At 39.7% G+C, this 22,379-nt stretch overlaps 1 protein-coding gene across 4 annotated transcripts in view; it reads right to left on the minus strand.

Annotated features, from left to right (window-relative positions):
* KANSL1L (KAT8 regulatory NSL complex subunit 1 like) overlaps positions 1 to 22,379 on the minus strand; it is a 62,826-nt gene that overhangs the window by 39,787 nt on the left and 660 nt on the right. For 2 of the 4 annotated variants that reach the window (XR_007631995.1, XM_050339298.1), the window contains exons 2-3: positions 15,554 to 16,671; positions 346 to 487 (exon numbers count right to left, since the gene is read on the minus strand). Coding sequence is in view for 1 of the 4 variants with exons in the window: in XM_050339298.1 (XP_050195255.1) it covers positions 346 to 487; positions 15,554 to 16,641 (1,230 nt within the window). In the remaining 3 variants the exon portion in view is untranslated. The remainder of the gene's footprint in view (positions 1 to 345; positions 488 to 15,553; positions 16,672 to 22,379) is intronic. The other 2 variants (XR_007631996.1, XR_007631997.1) reach the window with 2 other exon arrangements.

A 22,379-nucleotide genomic window follows, 5' to 3' on the forward strand; every position in this document is an offset into this window, starting at 1 on the left:
AATGAATAACCAACCATCCCACCTAAAAACCAAATCTCGCCTCTTCTGCAGAGGGAAAAACTAGTGTGCTAAATGAGTACTTTGTGTGGACCCCTGAAAGCCACAAGTCACTAACTCGCACAAAAAGGAAGGTACAAGTTCCCAGATCCCAGTCCCATGAGTGCCTTTAGGATAAAATACTTTTTAGCTCCTGACGTCTTTCCCATTAACTTTGCATGCAATAGCCTGCACAGACACAAGGAGTCTAGGGCAAAACAAACAAGAAGGAACCAAATAAATAAATACTACAAGAACCACTACCAAAAGATGATTTGAAACACTCATTTAGGAGCTTACAGACAATACCTTGGTGGCACGTATCTGCCTGTGAAGGTCAGTTAGTTGTTGAATTTTGTATTCTAGTTCTGAAATCTGGGCTTGAAGCCATGTCCAACGGCTGCCAATTCTAGCTCTGTCTGCAAGCCACTTCCATTCAGAAGTATAGCTGCTGTGAAGACAAAATGCTGGTTAGTCCAAAAATAAAGATAACCACATTTGCACAAGAACATTTCTGACAGCTGCTCTGCCTCATGTTGCAAGCATCTCAGTTGCTTTCAAAAAATATCTGACTATACCCATCCAGTTTCACACCAGCTTATTTCTCTAGCAACAGAACTTGCCCAAACCAGTACAATTCATGTTCATTGGTTACTCCCAGACTAAGCTAGTTTTCTGTTCAGGATTATAAAACTCGGAGCTGGATAAACTACCAAATTGTATCAGTTAAGGCTGAATACAGATGTGTAAAGAATTCCAGTAATTCCACCAGCAAGAATCCAAACTCTTACAGCACACTCCCTCCCACAAGCTTTCACAAATACTGTTTGCTAATAACTAGAATCTAATAAAACACCATCCAGCAATGACCAGCTAGATATCAGGTTACTGCCCAAAAACCCCAATGAAGTATTTCAGATTTCTTTTATTCAAGTTATTTTACAAATACAGCTGTGTCAGTTTAGTATAGTCAGGTCACTATTGCTGTTGTTTAAAATAATTGTATTTTATAACACAAAAAGTATGCCTCCTGGTACCTGACATTGTGATTAGCCTAATTTCATTATGCTGAATTTATCACTGGTATCAGCAAACATTACTCAACTTACCTATTAAACAAATGAATGACACAGTGCTAACACTCAACAAACAATCTTAATATTCAATAAATTTAGGCAAGAGAAACACAATGCACTATTTTAGTATACAACTTCCACTACTATCCTATCTTTCTCTGAGTTTGTTTAATTTATTTACAGAAAATGACTAGTGGGCTTTTCCCCACTGAAGTTGGCAAGTATCTAAAAGGACTGTACAAACGAAATCAAATTTCTGGGAAATAAGGGCTTTTACTCAAGTTATTTGGATAACTACTGGATCTAAATCCTACATAACACTGTACATAAGTTCTGCACAGGTAAAATACACAATATCCTGTTCCCCAGGCAAGGAGGAGCACTGAAGTATCACAAAAGATACCAAAAAAACACAACAGATGCCTGTGAATTGGCACAGGAACATCACAGAAGTGTAATTGTTTCATGCAAAACTTTGTGTCAACTACCTCAACAATGAAAGAAAGATAATACAGCACCCTGGGGAAGATGCTAGACATGTCCTGGCCTGAGTACAGAAACACCAAATCTGACAATTTTCAGGGCAAAGACTATAAAACACAATATGACTCAAAATTTCAGAACTTTCATCTTCTTAAGCTATCATAAATAGTAAGAATAGACAGTCTCTGGTACATCACCTCTAAAATACAAAATTTCTTCCCTTTTCAACATAAATCCTCCCACATAATTTCCCACCAGCTTAAACTCTCTCCTACACCAACAAAATGAACATATGAAATTGGAGAGGATATTGAAATGTCCTGTCTAAATCCAAATTCTATGTGGAAGCGATATGGACTACCATCAGAAAGAAATTCAAAGAACTCTATAAATATATATAATAATAAATTGTTTATATTTTACATATTCTACAAGTAATTTTCTCCTAGGAAAAAAAGGCATATGAAGTCATCTTGTGAATATCTATTTTTCTGACAACCCCTTTTTATTTCTCTTTATTTTCCCATTATTACCAGCAAAAATAGCCCCAGTGTGCTTTAAGCAGGTCTTCTGAACTTCTCTGGGATTGACAGCTTCTTCATGTTTGTGCTCCTGGAAGTCATAAAATAACACTCTGTGGGAAAAGGGAGGGAATTTGCATTCCTAGTTTTCAATTAAATGTGTTCACACAAGTGTGGTGGCTGGAACAGTTAGGATTTGTCTCAGGACCCTAGGCTGGCAAAAACCTAGTCCTAAAAAAGAACTGTTTAATGAGGCCCTTATAAATCCCTCAGCTAATCATTTTAACAACAAAAGTTAAATAGGAATAAAGAGGATAACTGAAAAACACCCAACAGGCTGGGTTGAAGTGTTTTTTTCTGCTCCTTTCTCAAAAGGCAAACAAACAAATGAACTATGAAACCCCACAAATCAGGACATTGTAACAAGAAAGCCCAGGAGAAAGGAAATAAATGACAGATTTCCCTCCCAAACCAGATGAAACAGTCTGGGGAGAAAGACAAGCTACCCTCAAACAACCTGAGGTAGAAAACAAATGAGGAAAAAAAGAAAAGTGCCCTTTTACACAGCTGGTAAACCAGAAGCAGAATGGAAAGGGCCGGAGCTGGTCTTGTGTCCCCTACACTGTATGAAATCAGCATGGCATAAGGGAATCCATAAGCAATACCCAACCTTAAGACAAATAAATTATATCCTCTGTATTTTACTGTCTTACATTATAAATAAGAAACCTCTGCAAAGCTACATCACAAGTTATTTTTCAAAAATGAGTTTGCATTTTTTCTTTAAACACATTAAATCTTGAATTAATTGCATTCACTCTTAAGTACCTTATGTACATTTTTGCTTTGCTCTAAAATACAAGTATTTCTTACAGTTTTAAATTGTATTATATAACTAACAGGATTTAATTACACTGTGTAATTACACTGATGTCCTTAGATCCCACTCTAAGGAAAAGTTTTCACTGAACTAAGGACAAACATTTTAAGCTCAGGTTTGGTCTGAGCAATTTTAGCTTCCCTCTCCTGCCAGCCCAGGCTGCCCCATGGCCATTGCCTGCACGAGGACTTGGGCAGCTCCACAGTGACACAGATTAGAGAGCTGCTCCTGAGTAATTTCAACTTCACAGGCAGGGAGAATGAAACAAGTTCATGCCTAGATCCCTTTCCCAGTTTTAATGCCTTGCAGATGGGATAAGAGACTGCTAAACCCTGTTCCCATTCCTGTCACTCATATTTGTTTGATCTTGCATTATTCATTTACCATCTTTGCTTCTAAATCTATTTCTCTACAAATCATTTAGTAAAGCTTGTAACTCCTCAGAGGAAGATAAAAATCACTATAAGCTATGCCCACATTCCTGATGTGAACTGTTTGCATGCAAAGTAGTATGGTCACTCCAGTGACAAATGACAATCTCCTATTGTAAATAAAAAAAAAATCATTAAAACTCTCCCATAAATCTGTTTCTGGGATGCTAGAGAGTAAAGCTCAACATTCACTCAGTAAAGAGAGCAGTTTCAAGGTGGCTCCAGAGAACTCATTAATTCTGCAAATCCAGAAAAGAAAAAAGAAACCAACCAAAAACACAATCACAAAGAGCTACAAAAATAACCAGGCCTGTTACTGAAGGAGGAAGTCCAAACAGGTGCTAAAGTAGAAGCTCCTGCTCTGGTTCTCTGTTGAGAATGAGAAAAGAATAACGCAATTTCTGTCTGACCCACTTCCTGTGTGCGCCTTTTGCAAAGCATCTCTACTTTGTTTCTGTACTTTTGACTCTAACATCAAACATCATCCACAGGAATTCCAAAGTCACTCTTCCACTGGCAACTCAATACAAACCATGTTACACTCACAAAGTGTCTCATGATCAGTACTGTAGTACAGTGGGATATTAAATCTGCATATAAACTTACTGGTCTTGCAATGACTGAATCTGCAGATGATCTCCTGCTTTCACCCAGGACTATGAGAATTGGAAGAGAACAGAGCAACACTGACTTTTTATGAATAAAACATCTCCTTTAAATTGCCCTAGAAAACACATGCTGTGATTGCATTAGAAGCAAAATAAGTTTCCATGTGAGTTACCGTCTTGCATTTCCATTTTGGATGGACTGCAGAGGGTTAATCCTGCACAACTTGCAGGACAGGGAGGGAAGGAGGAAGAAAGGAGGAACAGAAGGAAGGAAGGAAGGAGAGAAAAAGGAAGAAAGCCATAGTGAGTGCAGACACAAATGCAGGCAGTCAAAGTATGATCAAAAATATAATTAAGAGCAGATGTTGAGGCTCTACTTGGGCATCCCAACGTATGGAAAAGAATTTAGCTGGGGATCATCAGCATCAGCACCAGCACAGGCAGTATGAGCATTTCATCAAAGCTACTTGACTCTGCTGACACCAAAGAGGCAAGTGAAGAGCACTAAATACTGCTATTACAGTCAGTATTGTTGCTCAGACTGAAAAGTTTGTGGCTGTGACCTAAGAACAGAATACATGGACAAACCACTCGGCACTCTCACCTTCCCCCAAAGAGAAAAACTGAGAACAAAATATGTTTTTACGTAACCAAACCAACACGGCAGAACACAACAGGACGCTCAGAGGTTTTCCAGTGCCTCCACTGTGTTGTGGGTGAGATTTATGTCTTTCCAATAGCTAAGATCAGCCTGTCCAAAAAAGCAAACCCAGGCAACCTGAAAGCAAGATAAAATTGGTGTGCTTCATACACTTGTTTTTTTTGGCATTTGTGAGAAGGGACAGGACTTAAACCTTTTAAGCATATTTTATTTTTATAAGCAAACAAAACAATAAGCCTCAAAACAGTTCATAAATGATGAAGAAGAAACACAATGGTGTTTAAAATGCAAAAAAATTGAGAACCTGGGATTGATAGTAAGTATCCAGGACGGTTGATTCAAATAGGTATGGTGAGCACAGGAAAGAGTACTCTCGAGTGTGCAGCCCTGTGCCTGCAGCAAGATTCTCCACAAGTATCTTATATCCTGAAAATCAAAAGGAAACTAAGGCCTTCCAGCCTTGTAAATCCCAGTGTGAACAATTAATGCACCCTAACGTGACACATCTGCATGGACAATGACAGGATGCTTCCTGCTGAATAGGAAAGGGGCGTGCTTGCAACAGACCCACATCAAAACTCCAAAAACCATGTTTGCCAACCCAAAACACAGTCTCCTTCCAAAAGGTTTCAAAGAACACCAACATTTTCAAGTTACAACATTGTTAAACATGAACAAGCCAGAGACTAAGGTACCCACACAGTGTGGGTGGGAAAAAAAATCTGCGATTTCAAGATCCTGCAATTAAAGTAAGAAGAGCAGTTGTTCCAGACATCCCCTCACACTTACACTTCCATTCAGTCTTTTAACACAGTATATTCTGCTCTTTCTGCCAGGTGATGTTCCCTTCAGTTAATCCACATTTTTCTGGCATCCAGTTTTCAGATAATTTAGTCCTAAAGTGACCTCTACCATCCCTGCTGGTTCATCTTCTCCTCTCACTGGGAACTCCTGGGCTATCAGAGGCCTACTGACAATCACACAGTGAAGTAGTGAAATATTTGGGAACAAGCAGCGGCCTATAAACCACAGAAAGTCTACCCTCGGGACAGAGAGTGATCATCTTCTTTGCTGGGAGTCAGTGAAAACAACGGCAGAAGTTTATCATTTTTGTGAAGGATGTCTGATGTCTGGAAACTAAAAAGTAAAAAAAATCAGGCATTTCTCCAGTCTTTAAATCCCACCCGGCCATCATATGACTCACCATGAAATTCATAAGACTTAAAACACTGGAAAAAATCATATGTCCTCCAGTTCTCCTGGGAAGCTCACTCAGTTGTACAAAACCACAAAATTGTTATACTGTCCACATGACACTCTGTCACAAATGCTCCACCACTAGTATGGTGGGGGTCCCTCCAGGAGTGGAGCTGAAAGACTGTGAACTTCCTGAGCTGAGCCTCATTTTACAGCAGCACTGCAGTCAGTTTCCCTGTGCCTACACTGGCAATGCTCAAAAAGCAGCTGGCCTGAATTCAAGTATTTTCTTAAAAGCCATTAAGGTGAGCACAGGGCTTCTGATACTTTCTGTCAATATGCCCACGAAATTCAGCATATCCATTTTTCTTCTCTCTACAGACACTGAGAGTAAATAAGAGATTAGCTATGAAGACTAGATGACACAATATGAAACATTTAAATTAGCTGAATTCAGGTATGTAGTGCTTGTATTTTAGATAATTCTATCTTTGTTTTACTCATGAGATGAAAGTGCCCACTACCAACCAAAGTTTCCAACACTTGTAATGGCTGAACAAGCATGTCCACCTATGAAATGACCCGTAAATGCTTTCTCAAGGACTAATTCTTCCAGCACACCTACTCAATGTTTGTTTTCAGAATGAACCAACCTCACTTGCTGTTGAAGTATTAATTTCCCTGGATCAGTTAACTGTTAAACCCATAATAACTACATAATTTAAAAAAACAGTGAGTGCTGTTTTATGAACTTGATCTCTTCTGTGCATTCCAGAGTGCAAACAAGATTAAAACAAACTGTAACAAATTCTGTCCTCTATTATTATAGCTGATCAACACTACACAACACTATTTACTGTGACAGTTCACAACCTTTGCTCAGACCACCTAGGAGCGATATGCCACAATATGCACCAAACCAAACTATGCAGCCCCAATCTCCCCTCCAAAACAATCAATCAAGGTAAGTTCTCTGTCACTCAAAATTATCCTGCAATCTCTGTGAAGATCTGCAGCCAGGTTCTTCTTCTGCAGCCTCTGGGGTTGCTGTTTTCTTTGGTGTTTAACAGAAATTTTACCTAGCAGACATTTTCCTCTGAAACAACACACAGTGTCCCAGTAGTTCTCCCTGTCATCTACAACTGTCAGCAACTGCTCATCACAACAATTCCTGGCACCCATGCTTGGTCCCACCATCTCTGACACACTGAGACCATTTTAGTACTTTCAGAATTGCATCCAATAACACACGTTGATACTAACACACAACACACATCTTATCTTCCCAAACAAAAAATCTGTAGCCAGCTGAACGTTTCTGCTATGTCATCAGTCCTGAGGAATTTATGCAGTAACACCTGAAATTATCAACATTAGCTGTGATTTTCCATTGAAGAGAAAATTCATGGTATAGAACTGGGGGGGGGGAATTAAATAGAGATTTTAACATCTTTCACAAAGAAGTTTAGAAGGGACAGTGGGAAGGAAAGAGGAAGAAAAATGGTATTTAGGGGAAAAAAGGCTGTAGGAGAAAACTGTAAATATAGAAAGGGAGTGTCTGCACTTGGATACCCTAGCAAAGGAGAGATCTCATAAGAATTTCACAGTGGTGCTCTATATACTCCTTCATCTGAGAAATCACATCTTCCAAACTCATAAGATGTCACAGCCAACAATTGCCTGCTACAGGCTTCCTGCAAAGAATCACTCTACTGCTACTAGGTTTTATGTTAGAAACTGAACTTTTACACTTGCACTTAATTGGTAACTCAATTTAGGGATCAAAGAAGAAATTAAAAATTCAGCTCCTTAAAAGAGCATTATCTGTTACAGTGTTGAACTTTTCCAATGGCTGGCTTCAAATGTATGTGCTTTTCAACTCCAATTCTGTTTACATAATTCTTTAGAGCTGTTAATGATAAAAAGACCAAACTGGTTGGTGGGGGTGGAGTCAGTTAAAATATTAACTGGCCAAGAAGTAAAAACCTGCGAAAGGTAAACAACCAGCATAATTTCCTCTTAATAAAAAAACTAAAACAAAACCAAACACAAAAACAAAAAAAACCCAAACAAAAAAAACCAAACAAAACACACACACACAAAAAAACCAACCAAACAAAACCAAAACAAAAAAAAAACCACACCTGCTGCAAATTGCATATCTGCCAATGCCTTTTGTTAAAAATATGTTTTTAAGATTCCATTGGCTGCCCCAGCACCTCATCTTCTTCCACAAAACCTCAGCATGCTGTACATCAGTCCAACAGGGAACAGAGAAGCTGGTAGTGCTAACATGCAGAGAAATTTATGCACGTTCATTTCTTCAGGATGTTCTTCAGGAACAGCAGGGCTGCCTGGAAACAAGCTTCTTTTCTTGCCTTTGAAATGGCACAACATCAATAGACCAACAACAAAACACTAGGAACGCAGGCCTAGAAATTCTCTTTAAGTATTACACAACTGCCCTTGGAAAAGAAATCAAGAAAGCAGGGCTAAGTCTGCAGTCCATGCTCAACATAAAGTAAGGCAGAGTTTATAAAATACATTCCTTTAAAGATCTGTGCAAATGGAGCATTATCACAGTGCACAAACAGCATATCAATGCTGTCCAGCCATTGAAGTTGGTTCCAAAATTTGTACACATATATAAGGAAAAGGTGGGTATGGTATTCATGTAAGCTCCAACTCCAGCTTGTAACTCATTATAGATATATTTAGTATTAGATTTCAATGTCAGAAGCAATTGAGACCTTTTGGACAGACAACTAACAGTTGATCCAGAACATGGAAGCCAGATGCATTAGACATCAGCAGCAGGATTTTGGTCGTGGAGGGTCTGCAGCACTACAGAACAGGGTAAAGCTCCCCCATCAGGGACTGAGAGTCAGACAGGGCTGTGCCAGGTGGGGAAGTCCACAGTGGAGGAAAGGAGGAGGAGCAGCAACACAGGTAGCACCACACACTGAACTCCACCTCTGGGAATGCGCCTCGCTGTGCGGTGGTGCGAGCAGTGTGCCCCCTTGGGTGGAGAGTGCCGTGGGGAATGGGCTAACAGGAGAGCTGGAAGGACCCCAGAGTACTCCTCTGGGTCGGGTGGCAGTTTGGCAGGGCTGGGATGGGTCCCACTTCATGCCTTTAGGCCCAGGACCCACCCCAAGTGTGGGACCCAAAGGAAGCTGCAGAGGGGCTGAGCCCTGGGCACACAGGACATACTGGCAGAGGAAAAAAATCAAGGCTCTTGGGCTCTCCCCAGTTGCTTAGGTGTGCTGTGATTAGGTCACAGAGGAACCAAACAGCACTTGGCTGTCTGCTCTGCAGGGCAGGGATGGAGTTCGTTGTGAGGTTAAACGCCACGATTCAGTCTGCAGGGACAAGGCGTGGGGAGTGGGGAGTATAATGAAGGTAGGTTTGAACAGTTTGGTGGTTTTGTGCTTTGTAGGAGATTGGCACTGAGTTTCACTGGGTGTTACTGCTGCCCAGTCTACCCCAGGGGATGGGAGGAATCCGAGGTTATACTGCACACATATTCCAACACAGACCTTCAGGTTTATTTTTCCCAATAGCAGAATCAGTAAATAAAAGTTTGTTAACTAAAAATCAAATTGATTTAAATTCCTCAACAGAAAAAGAAGTCTTCTCACAACAAATAGGCAAAATGTTTGGATGAAAATAAAATAATTTACAGCTATTTCCATTTTAATAAAAGAGAGCACAGGCCAATATATTTAAATCTGACATCTAAAGTTACATTCCTAACCCATATTTAGCAGTATGAATGAAATTCTGTTAGAGGAGAGCAGTCCTATTTTGGGAACTCTTCATGCACACTTTTTACTTCATGTGAAAAGGAAAGCATTTAAATGATTTCCTGTGTCGAGGCCCAATGTACACTCATTTTCAAAGGCACTGGATGTATCCCTTTGAAGTAGATTCTCACAAAATCAGTGCTAGCTATAAACCAAAATAATGCTGCCCTCTCTTTACAAGAAGTTATAAAGACAGTTCAGTGTTGTTTGTAAATATAATTTTAATTAAAACAAACACATTTGACAGCTTAGCAAAAAAAAAAAAAAAAGCTGGCCATAAAATGATGATTAATCAGCAGTTGACAACAAGCACCAAACTCTTCTTGTCTACAATTTAATTAAGCATGCAAGGTTATATGTATACACATATATGCCTGCTTACTAGATTTGCTACTCTATAATATATGTATATTAAACAGTTATGAAGGAGAGTAATGCCAAATTTTTATTTAATATGCATTCAACACCTATCTAACTCAGTCAGAAGCTTTGACATTCCCAGGTCTAAGATTCCCTTGCAGGTTACAACCTGTCAAAGCTTCTGCCTTTTCATTAAAACCTTTCAGTCTGCCTTCAGCAGCTGCAAAAATATTAACGCAATTACAGGTTAGAAACTAGGATCCTCACCCACAAGAACATTACTCTGGTATTATAAGAAGGAAGTCTTGATAAAAAGCAAGTTCTTATTGCTCTACATGAGATCTCCAAAGCAAAACACTAAATGCATGTGGGACCCTGAAGAAGTTGTAAATCCATCTTACAGAAATCCAACCAAGCGAGGTTAAATATATTCTGAAATAATATATGTATCCCTAGTGTGAAAACACAAGGCAATATAAAGCTATCTTTTCTTTCATTCCCTGATAACAATCCTCCTCCCACATCCTAGTGATAGAGGCCAAGAATTGAGAGAATGCAATTCTGGAAAAAGTAACATATAAACCATTTTGAAATCAGCATATTATTAGCACCTATGAATTTATACTTATTCAAAAGCCCTCACATTAATTTCCTATGCAAATAAGACATTTCCTGGACTTGTAAACTAAATAAGCTTTAAAAACTGGAAACAGTCAGGGGTTAGTGGTTAAGTATTTAGCCCTGGCAGATTCCCTTCCTCCCCTTCCCAAACCAAGAATTCAGTTCTCATATCATGTACAAAGTGAAATTGCAGCTCAGAGTGGAAAATTCGGACCTGACCTTGCAAAACAAACAGGCTCCCCTTGAAACATGGCTCGAAGACCTGCAATAAACCCCAGCAGTGCTGTCTATAGTGAGGCCTGAAGAACTGCATTGATATTGCTCAACTGACTGTGAGAAAAAATGCTAGGAAAAACGGAAAATAATCTAGAACAAACAGATTAGGTCTGGAGATACTAGTCATTTTCTTCCTTCCTGGATTCTCCCAGCTTTATTGCTCCCTTCCCCACCAAATCTTTGTACTAAAAGCAGATTTTCCATCTTCTCTCTTCCCAACTAGCAATCTAAGAGAGAAAAAAAAAAAAAAGATTTACAATCTCTTCACATTCATTATAAAAGTTTCCAGGCACAATAAACCCTGTGGGCATGGAAAAATATAACAGCATGTCTTCGTCAGGCTTGAGGTTGCTGGAGAATAATCAGTAAAACATGTTCAGAAATCAGAGGAAAAGCATGAAAACATTTCAGAGGAAAAAAATCCCACCAAATGATGCAAAAGGATTGTATTCGGATGGGGGAAGGAAGACTGGGGAAACAGGACACAGGACTTTTCATGAGTAGAAAGAGCTACTTAATTTGCAGAAAAATCTATTGTAAGCAGCTTTTCCTTCTAATCAATTAGGTGCATGTGTTACATGGAGTGAGCAGCTGTGCCTTGCAAAGAACCCCACTGATACATCTTTTGATTCTGGAAGATCACACATGTTAGCGTATACAGAAGAAAAACTCTGCACTCTGCAACTTTAAAGGTTTCCAAAATAACCACCTGAGCAGCAGAGTTCTTTGTGGTACATTGTACTTCTAACCACATCAGGAACACACACAAAACAGACCAATAAGGGTGTGAAGTTGGCCTGGCCAGATACAATAGACAGCTCCTAGAGCAGAGCTGTGTTGCTGAAAAACATCCAAGTTCACATCCTCCCCCAGTTCACCTTGTTTAAAATTTGTGACCATTTCTATGGATAATCTTTTCTTTATGAACCACAGAGATCAGTAAGTTTCAAGTAAACTCAGCTGGTGAAATGCTGTCTGTGTTGGATTTCAACTGTTAGTTGTGAATTCCTAAAGAATTACTCATAGTCAGCTTCATGATGCCCTCCTTGGCCCTCCGCCTGCCTCAAGTGCTAACACCTAACAGGGAGCCAGTGAGCAGTGCTGAGCCTTTGAGAAGCCAGACAGAAGGACTACCACAGCCCCCACAGCCTGTCTTGGGAATTTCCTATGCCCAAAGGATGGAATGGTACTAAAATACACTACAAATTACTGATGGAAAGTTGGTGCTTTGCCAAAGAAATCTTTCATGAAAACTGACAGGTTAAAGACATTCCATGAGCTGACAGTAGCAGCAAAATAACAAAAGTCCTGAAGACACTGAATTGTTTTTTCATATTTCTCTTTAGCAAACACACAAAGAACAAAATATGTTTTCATTAAGCTTGTGAAATGGGATGAGGCTTTCCTTCAGGCACTGAGGAAGTTCAGTAAGTACTGTGAGTTATCAACTGGAAAAATTGCCATCACCAGCAGACCAAGGATCTTTCTTGTCTTGAGGACAGAACCTATGTAAGGGAGGAATAATGGTCTAAATATCTAGTAACAGTTATTTGGAACTAAACAACAAAGGTATTGAAATAGATAGATGAACACAATCTTACCTGAGCAACAAAGCATTGAGATACAGCTCAGAAGAGCTTATGTCAACACTCATTGGGCAAAACGCTTTTCAGGATAATGAGAACAAACAGGTTCAAAGTGCTAAAAATAGCTCCAGGTTTTTTTCCTAGTGTGAGGAATTGATGCCAGAATTAACTTCTCCCTCTTGATCGGAAATACACTGTTCTCAGGTAAAATTAGGGTAACTGCAGGTTCCTCCCCACTTTGCACATTGGATTGACACCTCCTGCCCACCCGAAAAAGGATAAAAAGCACCCCGGTCATGAGAAAAACCAATCACCAGCATGATTATATCCTCAAGTCTAATGCAGACAGTACACTGTGATACGGGCAAACCCAAAACATTCTTCCCATTCATCACTGCACTACTAGAACATTATAGTATCAACAGTTACATATTAGGAAGAATATCACAGACAAATTCAGTGTAAAAGTCTTCACTATGAAAAAGTCACAGATGAGGAAATAAGTATTCTCCAACCCACACGGTCACACTGTTTTTGGGAAACAGTTAGAGTTAAGTCCCAAGGAGAGAAAGGCATTTTGAAGAATGTAAATCTACTTAACAAACAGAAATAAAAATGGATTTTAGCTTTGTTTCTTTTGTCCAGGTGAAAGGCAATCCAAAAGGTCTTAAAGTGGCAAAGCTCAGGAAACAGCTGATCTCACCAGCTGCACTGGTAAATAACCGATTTACCTTCGTCACCTAGAAGAAAAACGCAGCCTTTTAGTCACAAAGGCGAATCTCAGGAAGGCTGGAGAAACGAAGAAAAACATTCCAATCTGAAGATGATACATCCAAATAGGAAAAAGCCTGCCCTCACTGCCATGTTAATTCAAGCAGTGCCTCAGCCTATGCACACAGACAAATCCTCTGCTTAAAACAAACAGTACTTTAAGTCTGAGCCAGCTGCCCCAGCAGCACAGCTCAAACACGGGGGATTCTTGCCCTGTCAATGCAGCAAGGCCTTAGCTAAGGCACATCACTAACCTCGTCACTGCTGCTCAACTGTAAGAACATTTTAAAAAGAGGAAAATAAACAACCCACAAATAAAGGGCCACGCTGAGTCAGACTACAGACCATCTACCCGGTTCTCCTGCCTCTTAGTAGCGGCCAAGATAAGAATGTTACAACAGGGAAGGCATGGAGGGAGCAGTGCTTCTCCAGAACACTCCCTTGGCTGCCAGCAACAGCAGCCTGGGGATTTCCTGAGCCAAAGGAGGTGGTTTTGCACTTAATAATCCTCTGTGGATTTTTTTCATCAGTGCAACAAAGCAAAGTGAATAATCCTTAAGTGGAAAGATAACTTAAGGAATTCAAAAAGCCACAAGAAAAAATAAAGGTAAAGGACTGGTAGGTAGAGTTAGAAACTCAACTGTCCCTGGCAGGAAGGAAAAAAGAAAACCCTCGTACAAAACTTTTGTCCAAGTTTTATATCATCCACTACCCTTCAAAAATCAAGAGTTTCTCAACGATTTTTCTTTTTCAGTTCATATAGCTGAAAGATAAGAATCTCACAGGCAGAGCTATTACTCAATAACGTTCAAACAGTTAAGAATGTGGATTCTCCTCCACTGGGAAGAACCCAAATGAGTTGGGTTTTTTTTTTTTTTTCATTAAAATATTTCAAAAGGATAATCATTCTTTTGCAAACTCAAATATTTAGGGTGATCCTAACTTAGCTGGAGAGCCATTTTGCTTTTGTTCTTCTTCACCATTCTGACAACATGTAAAAGGAAATGAAACTTTTCTCCTGTTTTTCAGGCCTACAGAGTCTAAACAAACTCTGTGATTTAACAGAACAGCAGTGATTTGATACAGCCATGCTAGACTAAACCTATAAACATATCACCAGGGCACATGTAATGGGCTCTTTTCCAATTTCAGAAACTTCCCTTGATTTCTTCTCAACATTATGCTTTTCAAGAAGCAGACTAAGAAATAAGTCTTCTAAAGTATTTTTATTTACTTTTTTTTCTCCTAGACACTCCCAAACAGTAGAGTATGAGATCAGTAAGCACAAAGGCAGTCCTGACTATCAGTTCTAGAAATGTGGGTGCCATGAAGCTCCTACTGAGCTGCTGTGTTTGCATGAAGGTCTATTCTGTCACTGTCCTATCACAGACCAACAATCCTTAAGATATGCTCTGTCTCTCCAGCTCCAGGAAGGGGAAAGCAGCTGTCCTTTCACTGCTTTCTAAAATTTCTTGACTGAAGAGACTGTGTTAATCATGTAGCAAGGTAGAAGTAAAACAATAAAAAGAAAAGGGTTGTACTATCATCAGAGAACAATTTTATTATCTCCTTCTCCTACCCACTACTGATTTCCAAAGCTAAAATAATTTGTACTGACAGGATTCCTGCCAATTCAAGACAGTATTAGTTAATATTCATTTCCCTCTGGTTCCAACAATAAGAACACTATTGCTAGCTACATTCCTAACTGCAGAGCAACTTCAGCAAGTAAATTAACATTTTGAAAATTATAATTTAAAAGAACTGAACTTTTTCAATATACAACTCCCTAATACTGGATGGCTTGACATCTGCGTCAGATGACAATTTTTACTCATTATAACATCATAGTGGATTTCAAGATCCTAACACTAACTAATTCTTAATAACTTCAGAAAAAAATTAAAGTTATTTTCAAACTGACCAAAAATTATCATTTACAGCACTGCTATCACTATTTGATTTAAGCACTATTCGAGTACTGAATTATTAGCACTATTAATTTAACGCAAACTGATAGGGTGCAGGACAAAACTAGCTCTCCATAATATAGTAAACAACTGCTCCTTAAATGCTTTAATTAGAAGGTCTTACTTTCCCTCCCTGTCAAACCTAGCTGCCACCATCAGTCCTGCTGATTTCAGTAGCACTATCATACAAAAAGGAATGTGCTGATCTAGACCCTTCCATCCTGATTTATGAGCAAGAAGCACGAGTCTAAGTAGGAATTTAACACTTACGCTTCCATGGTTGTTCTTACAGTCTGTTCCTCACCATCTTCATCTGAACTGCTACATGTTGCATCAGAGTCCAGGTCCTTCTCCACGCGAGACAGCAGCCCTCCGGTAGAAAGTGCAAACCCCCGGAGTTCACCTGGTGCAACGCTAATTCCGTTCTGTACGTCCGCACTCAAAATACTCTCCAAAGTAGTCGCATTGTTTTCTGGCCAACTTTCAGTGCACCTGAGGGAGCTACTGCTCAAAAATCTGGTTGGCTCATGGAAGAACTTCATCCTCTGAAGCTGATGTTTCACGAAGCATTTCAGCTGCTGATCACAGTGTTTGATAACATGCTTTGCCAGGAGCATTTGTAAACGCTTCTGAGTTCTTTTGGCGCGACTGATTTCCATTTGTTGCTTAGTGACACACTGGAGTAAACGAGCATACACCTCCTCCTGGGTGCAGCTCAACATCCCTTCAGAAGGCCCGTGAAGAATTTGGTAAAATAAATCCCCTTTTATTGTTTCAGCACAGACTTCCAAAGCCCTACCCAAAAACCCATTCTTCTTGTACCATTTACCATTTAAAAGTTGCATTTCTTCTGCATTACTGGATTCAGTTACATTTGAATTTGAGAGTCTCTGCGTTCCTGCTAAGTTTGGAGATGCGGCCTCTGAAAACATCGCCCCTTTGACCTGTTGCTCAGGTTCTGAGTGACTAATCTGACCAAATGATGTGTCACCACCATTATGTAATGACCTTCTCATCTTGGAGCAGCCGGGCTCTCCTGCTTTCATTTGCTTACCAGTTTTGTTGCTAAATGCAGAATTTGTACTCATTAACAAGATAGACTGGTAGCGCTTGGAGGCTGGTGGGGAACCAAAATGCTGTACACTGAAGATATCATTCCTGAGGTTGGGCTCAGCAGTGGGGAACCCCAGGACTGAGCAAGTAATCTGTGCGATGGAGTCCTCTTTTATCTTCTCTTCCACTGCTCTGGAATTTTCCATGCACAAAGCTGTATCAGACTCCATAGCTCTAGAGGACAAAGAAGGTGACAAGTGGATACCATGATCTTTTGTTGCTGCCTCTCTGAGGGCTGGTGTCATTATAGCTACAGTAGGTAGTTTACAGCAAACCTGAAAATAACATGGGCCATGTAAATTTTCTCATTTTCATGACACAGTACAAATACAACAACACTTTTAGATGTTCCATTCTTTCAACATTTCATCATTATTCACAGATTCCATAAACAAGGATATTATCTAAAGAACACAGACTATACTCCCTCCCAAGTCAAACAAGAACACTCTCTTTTTATTTCATTCAGAGGTTGTTTCACGTGCAATGAAAGCTTTTACCTCTCAGGGGAGTAACTGTTCATACCTCATTTCATTTCTGATCCTATCAGTCTGAGAAATAAGACTCAAAAGTTCAGGACTGTCATCTCACCTTGCCCAAACTGAAAAACACGACCACGAACAACATGACTGGCACTACTGGGAGAAACATATTTACTGTAAATCTATATAAAGCAAGCATTGGATTAATTATTATATATTCTCACAAATACACATTAGAAACCAATCATCAAGGTTAATGCTTTCAAAACACAAAACTTTTAAAGTTTTAAATGTTTTCTAAAAAAAAAAAAAATTTTCAAAAAATCTTTCCCATGCCTTTTTTCTCCAGTTCTTTATTCATCAGGCACTGTCTGTGCAAAACAAACAAAATATTTTTCATAACAATTTGAGAAAAGACATTTTTTCTTTACAAGTCCTTTTGCCTGTGGTTTGCCACTAAATGAAAGGTTCCCAGACTTTGAGATCAAAAGACTCGTGTCAACCTTCACCCCTTCTTGCCAGCAGCAATGCTGCCAAGTCATACTGTCTCTATTCCACAGCCTACACAGCAGGAATCACTGCTTTACACTGTACTTACAGCTTTGTTTAGGAGATGGTTAAAGAAACCCAATGAATGATTTAATTGAACATGGCCTGTAGAAAACTGAAAGATAAGTTACTGTCAGGTCTTTGTTAAGAAGCTAGAGACAAAACCAAGAACAATAAGAGAGCAGTAGCAAACATGAGCGTAGCACAGTAATGCCACAGTAAATTCTCTGTTTAACCAGTGTACTGCTTGTGCAGCACTTCCACTGCACCCCTTTTAATGTCTCCAGTTTCTCTGATCTCCACATCAACTGCCTAGCTCAGCAATTTTTAATGCACAGATCCCATAAGGGGTGAATGATTCCAAGACTTCCACATGTGGACTTTCAGAAAAACAAATGCCCTGTCTGAAGCCTTATCTTGTTTATAACTACGTGTTTTTTAAACTATCAAGAAAGGTGCAAACATTAAAGGGAGATATAGAAACCCAAGGAGCTGAGAAGTACCAGTCTGGATATTTGCTCCTTAACCCTCAAAACATAAAGCAAAACGGAGAGCCGCATGTTCCAGTACTGCCTTACCTCTCTTGGTATGCTGTATTCACCTTTCATTCCTCCACACGTACTTCAACCATGAGGTTCTCATTCTCTGTACATCACCTACCCAGAATCACTGGGACCAGGTTTGGTGGTCCTACTGCTAATCCTAAATGATACTACTAAAATCCCCAGGATTTTAACCTTTATCAATAAGTCAGTAACTTCAGCCTACCAAGGAACCAGAACAAAGTCCTCGCGGTGGACAGCTGTTCAGGAAGAACCCCATTCTATGATCAGGAAATGCACTGATGAGTGCTGGAACCCCAAATCCTAAAGGCTCTGGTGACTCGATAATGCTCTCAGCATCTGGCTGACTCATGGTTTTGTGTCTTTCCATTCTTGTAAGAGCCAGCAGGCCCAAGAATTTCTAAATCCAGGAGTATGGATTCAGACACGTGTGCCTGCCTGCCCTCAGCATATGGCAAATAACTGTAGTAAGTCAGAGCAATTTAGCACAGCTAAAACATAAGGGGGATGAACTGAAGCCCACAGTTCCTCTGTGGGCTTACTCTGAACTCAGGAGTCCCTGTGTTTGATTTGTCCCTGGGAATGCCAAGAACCTCTTCCAGAAGAACATCAGCCTGGTATCTACATGCACAGAGCAATGAGTTTATAACTGTTCCAAGTTTACCATCTACCTCCCTTAGTCTGAAACGAATAACATGCAAAGGCTGCTACTCCTGAAAACCAGAAAACATTTACACTCAGCAGAGCTGCTGCTCAAGTAAACAAGAAGTTTGGAGATGTGGATCACATACCTGTATGAAGATGGAGAGCCTATTCAAAAAACTGGCAGCACAAAAATTACACAGTATTGTGTTTTAACTTGATCATATTCCCTCAAATACCACATACCCTTCTGGTACAGTTTCAAATTTCCAAAACTGCAATACATACCATTAGCAATTTTTTTCTTTGTTTTTTGTTTAGTCTGGGGACTTCTTTCCCACTCTTTCAGGGGAAAGAGGGGAATAAATCAAAGTACTGTCAAAGGGAAGCACAAACAGCAAACTAAAGAGCTCTGACAAAACACTAACTAATTAGGAGTCCCTGACAGAAGATGCTTAAATTACACTACAACTAAAAAATAAATAAAATGCTTTTGAAAAGGGAAATCACTCAATTAAGCCCTTGCCCAGCAACTTTAAAGTCTCACAAAATGTTTCTGCCCTGAGGACAGTCATGTGAGACATTCAGGTGTGTTAATTTCAGACTACAGACTAAGACTACACAAAAGCTGTCCCAGTCTCCCGTTCTTGCTATTTCCCCAAGAAGTTTATACACACACACAAAAAGTCATTGGCATATGAGCAAAACAAAGAATCAGCTGCAAAAAAATTATAAACAAATTTTAGTACAAGTACTTGGCTCGACACGAATTGTACAATTTTCATTTTGACATATTTTACTTCATTTTGGCCGAAAGCTGCAAAAATAATTTTGCTCCACCCTTATTGGGAGTTTCCAGAGCCAAACCTACTATCTTTGGGGGGGAATAGAAATAAAAGCAAAAAGGGAGGGAAGACAAGTACTGCAAAATGGTATTCTGGAAGAGGCTGTATTTGCATTCTGGGAAAAGCTTTTTTGTCATAGGTAAACCATTTCAGGAACTTTTTCCATTGTGTACTACTTGAGGTTTCAAAACCAGAACAGCTGAAATGCTACTGAACTGGCAAACAGTTTGCCTTTCATCTGCTGAATACACACTCCACTTAAAAGACTAAAAAGTACTGCAGAAAGAAAAGCTGACATTAAGTAAGTACCAGGGAAGGGAAGAAACAAGTACCAGACATGCAGAGTACAGTAACCGATGTTTAAAGTGACTTTATGCTTATCCTCCCTTAATGCCTTAATTACCCAGGAGGATATAGCTGGGAATTGCAGTTTATCACAGCCTGACCCGGCACCCTGGTCCCGTCTCTCACCACACCTACAGGTCCCTGATCCCTCAGTGACTCCTACTCTCTCTCTCTCCTCTCCCCCTGCTACCTTTGCTGATTTCTTAGTCCTCATTTCTGCCTTATACCCTTCCCTACCAGGCTTACCTCACCGGAATTTGCCTAAATCCTGAAACTAGTATGTTCGTGTTGGTGATTAGCAGCTCCCTATTAAAAAAAACCACAACAAAACCACCCACAAACCTGCCAGCACGCAGGGTGGCATTCCCTCCCTTCCCAGCTTTTGTTTATGGTCCTTTCACTTTTTGACTCTTCCCCCCCTTGCATAACACTATCACTTTGGTTACACAACACTGCAGACAATGTTCTGGGGGATTTTTGCTTAGGGAGAGGGTTGCTTTGTCTTCTAGTGGATTTTTTGTTTGTGATCTTTTCGTTTCCGATGACAGTAGAACTCCCCTTGCATGGGCCTTTATAAGGCTTCTCTGTACCAGCCTTCACTCCTTGTAAACTGAGTCATTTTTCCTCATCCCAAACACCTAAAACTTTCTTGATAGTAATGAGATTTCTGGAGTCTAGGGTAAGATTTTTATATTTCTTATTTCTTTCTGCTTTGAAATTCAGGGGCCTACAAATAACACTTCAAATTAATATGGCTATTTCCAGTTTACTTACAGATTAACAGTGTTTCACATAAGCAAACTTCCACTGTTTTTTCCTTGTCTAGAAGGCATTCCAAAAGCAAAAAGAAGACCCTGTCAGCAGACAGCATCTGGTGAAGCACCAGAAAATTAAGCCCAGCAAAAATGCTCAAAAATACTCTATTTCAATTTTCAATTTTTTAAGAGGCTTTAAGGCCTCTTAGAAACAACCTGCAGAAGAGACAGCAGCTACACAAGCAAGCTTGATCTGCCCTCAACACAACTGACAAAACCTGGTTTCCTACAGCTTTGTGCTGTCTGCCCTGTAATCCCTGGCTCCTCTTGGAAAGCCTTCCTGATAATCACTGGACAAAAATAAAGTGCTCTGGCAAACAGGCACTACTGCGGCACTGCCTCAGCCAAGTGCAGTGGGCAGGACTGACCCTGCCCAGCTTCTCCAAGCCTTGCCTGGTGGGAGGCATCCCCGGGGTGTGCTTTAACTACTGCTCCCACTTTTCTGTAAACCTACAGGATCATAGTGATTTCTAAGAATAGACAGAACAGCTCAGTAGCATAGTCTGCATTTTCACATAGAACAGTCTTCAGCAATGACCACAAAAGAGATATTGGTCCCACTGGGCATGTCCTCATTAGATGTAACAAAGGAAATGGAAAGAAGTCCATATTTAACACACCTGGGACTAGCCTTTAAAAAAAAATCATTTCAGTAGGCAGCTTTTGTCTTCAGTTCAAAAGCAGTCCAGTTAATCATGACAGGTATTTAAGCATTTTAGTAGTTTGTTCTATTAATAGAATAGAAAAAAAACATAAACGCAAACAGGATTATGCAGGGAGCCTCAACTTTCAGCAGCGCTCGCTGTGTAGGCACAACTATCCAGACAAAACTCCAAACTCCAACAAACTGGATTTTGTACACTCCAGAAGATATAAGCACAAACTCCTCCTCTTTAAAAATGCCAACACCCAACACAACAAAACACACATGCACATACCCCCCTAAAAAGGATCTCCCTTTGAACACCAAGTAGAAACCAATTTAAGAGAGATCACCTAGTTCCAATCATTAAAAAAAAAAAAATCAAAATAAGGATGTACTTCAATAGAACTCAGCAGAATTCACTTATGATAAAATCCGTGATTCGGGGTTGTTTTTCTCCCAGTGTTTCCAAACAGAATCCGGTGTAACTCCCAAGTTTACTACCACATCATCAACTAATTCCTATTCAGTTTACAATGTAAACTGTAATTCCTATTCCATGTACAATGTAACATCTGAAGTAATTTTTAACATATGTTAAACACTTCTTGTATTACAACAGGTGCCTCTGTAAGGAGGTTGTACATACGTCTCTAACAAATATCTGCAATATTTTCCAATCCATCATGAAGTCCATATCAACATTTGTTCTCCTTTTGAATTTCAGCCTTTGAGGAGAGTGCCGTAAAATTTGGTCTTAAACAAGAGATACTCAGCTCTTAAGACACTAATTAAGATGACTGGAATTTAAACTCCCTACAACATTTCCCAGGATTTCACAACAAGGACTAATAAGGCAGGAGAGTCCTAAAGCACACAGACTGCTTTCTGAGCTGGTACATCTACCAGGCTTTATCTGGTTTAATTTTTACTATTTCCTTTTTATTAAAGTAAGCAGAAGAAGGAAGAATTTACCTTTTGACAAAAAGCACACTTTAATCATTTGGATTTCTTTTTTAATTGGCTCCCATTGGAAATTCCCATTTTTAATTTGCTTCCCACTGGTGAGGGGTATGGAATACCTCAGTCACTGCTACTT

Source organism: Myiozetetes cayanensis, unplaced genomic scaffold (assembly GCF_022539395.1).
Source record: "Myiozetetes cayanensis isolate MyiCay16 unplaced genomic scaffold, myiCay2020 scf9, whole genome shotgun sequence".
Taxonomy (NCBI): domain Eukaryota; kingdom Metazoa; phylum Chordata; class Aves; order Passeriformes; family Tyrannidae; genus Myiozetetes; species Myiozetetes cayanensis.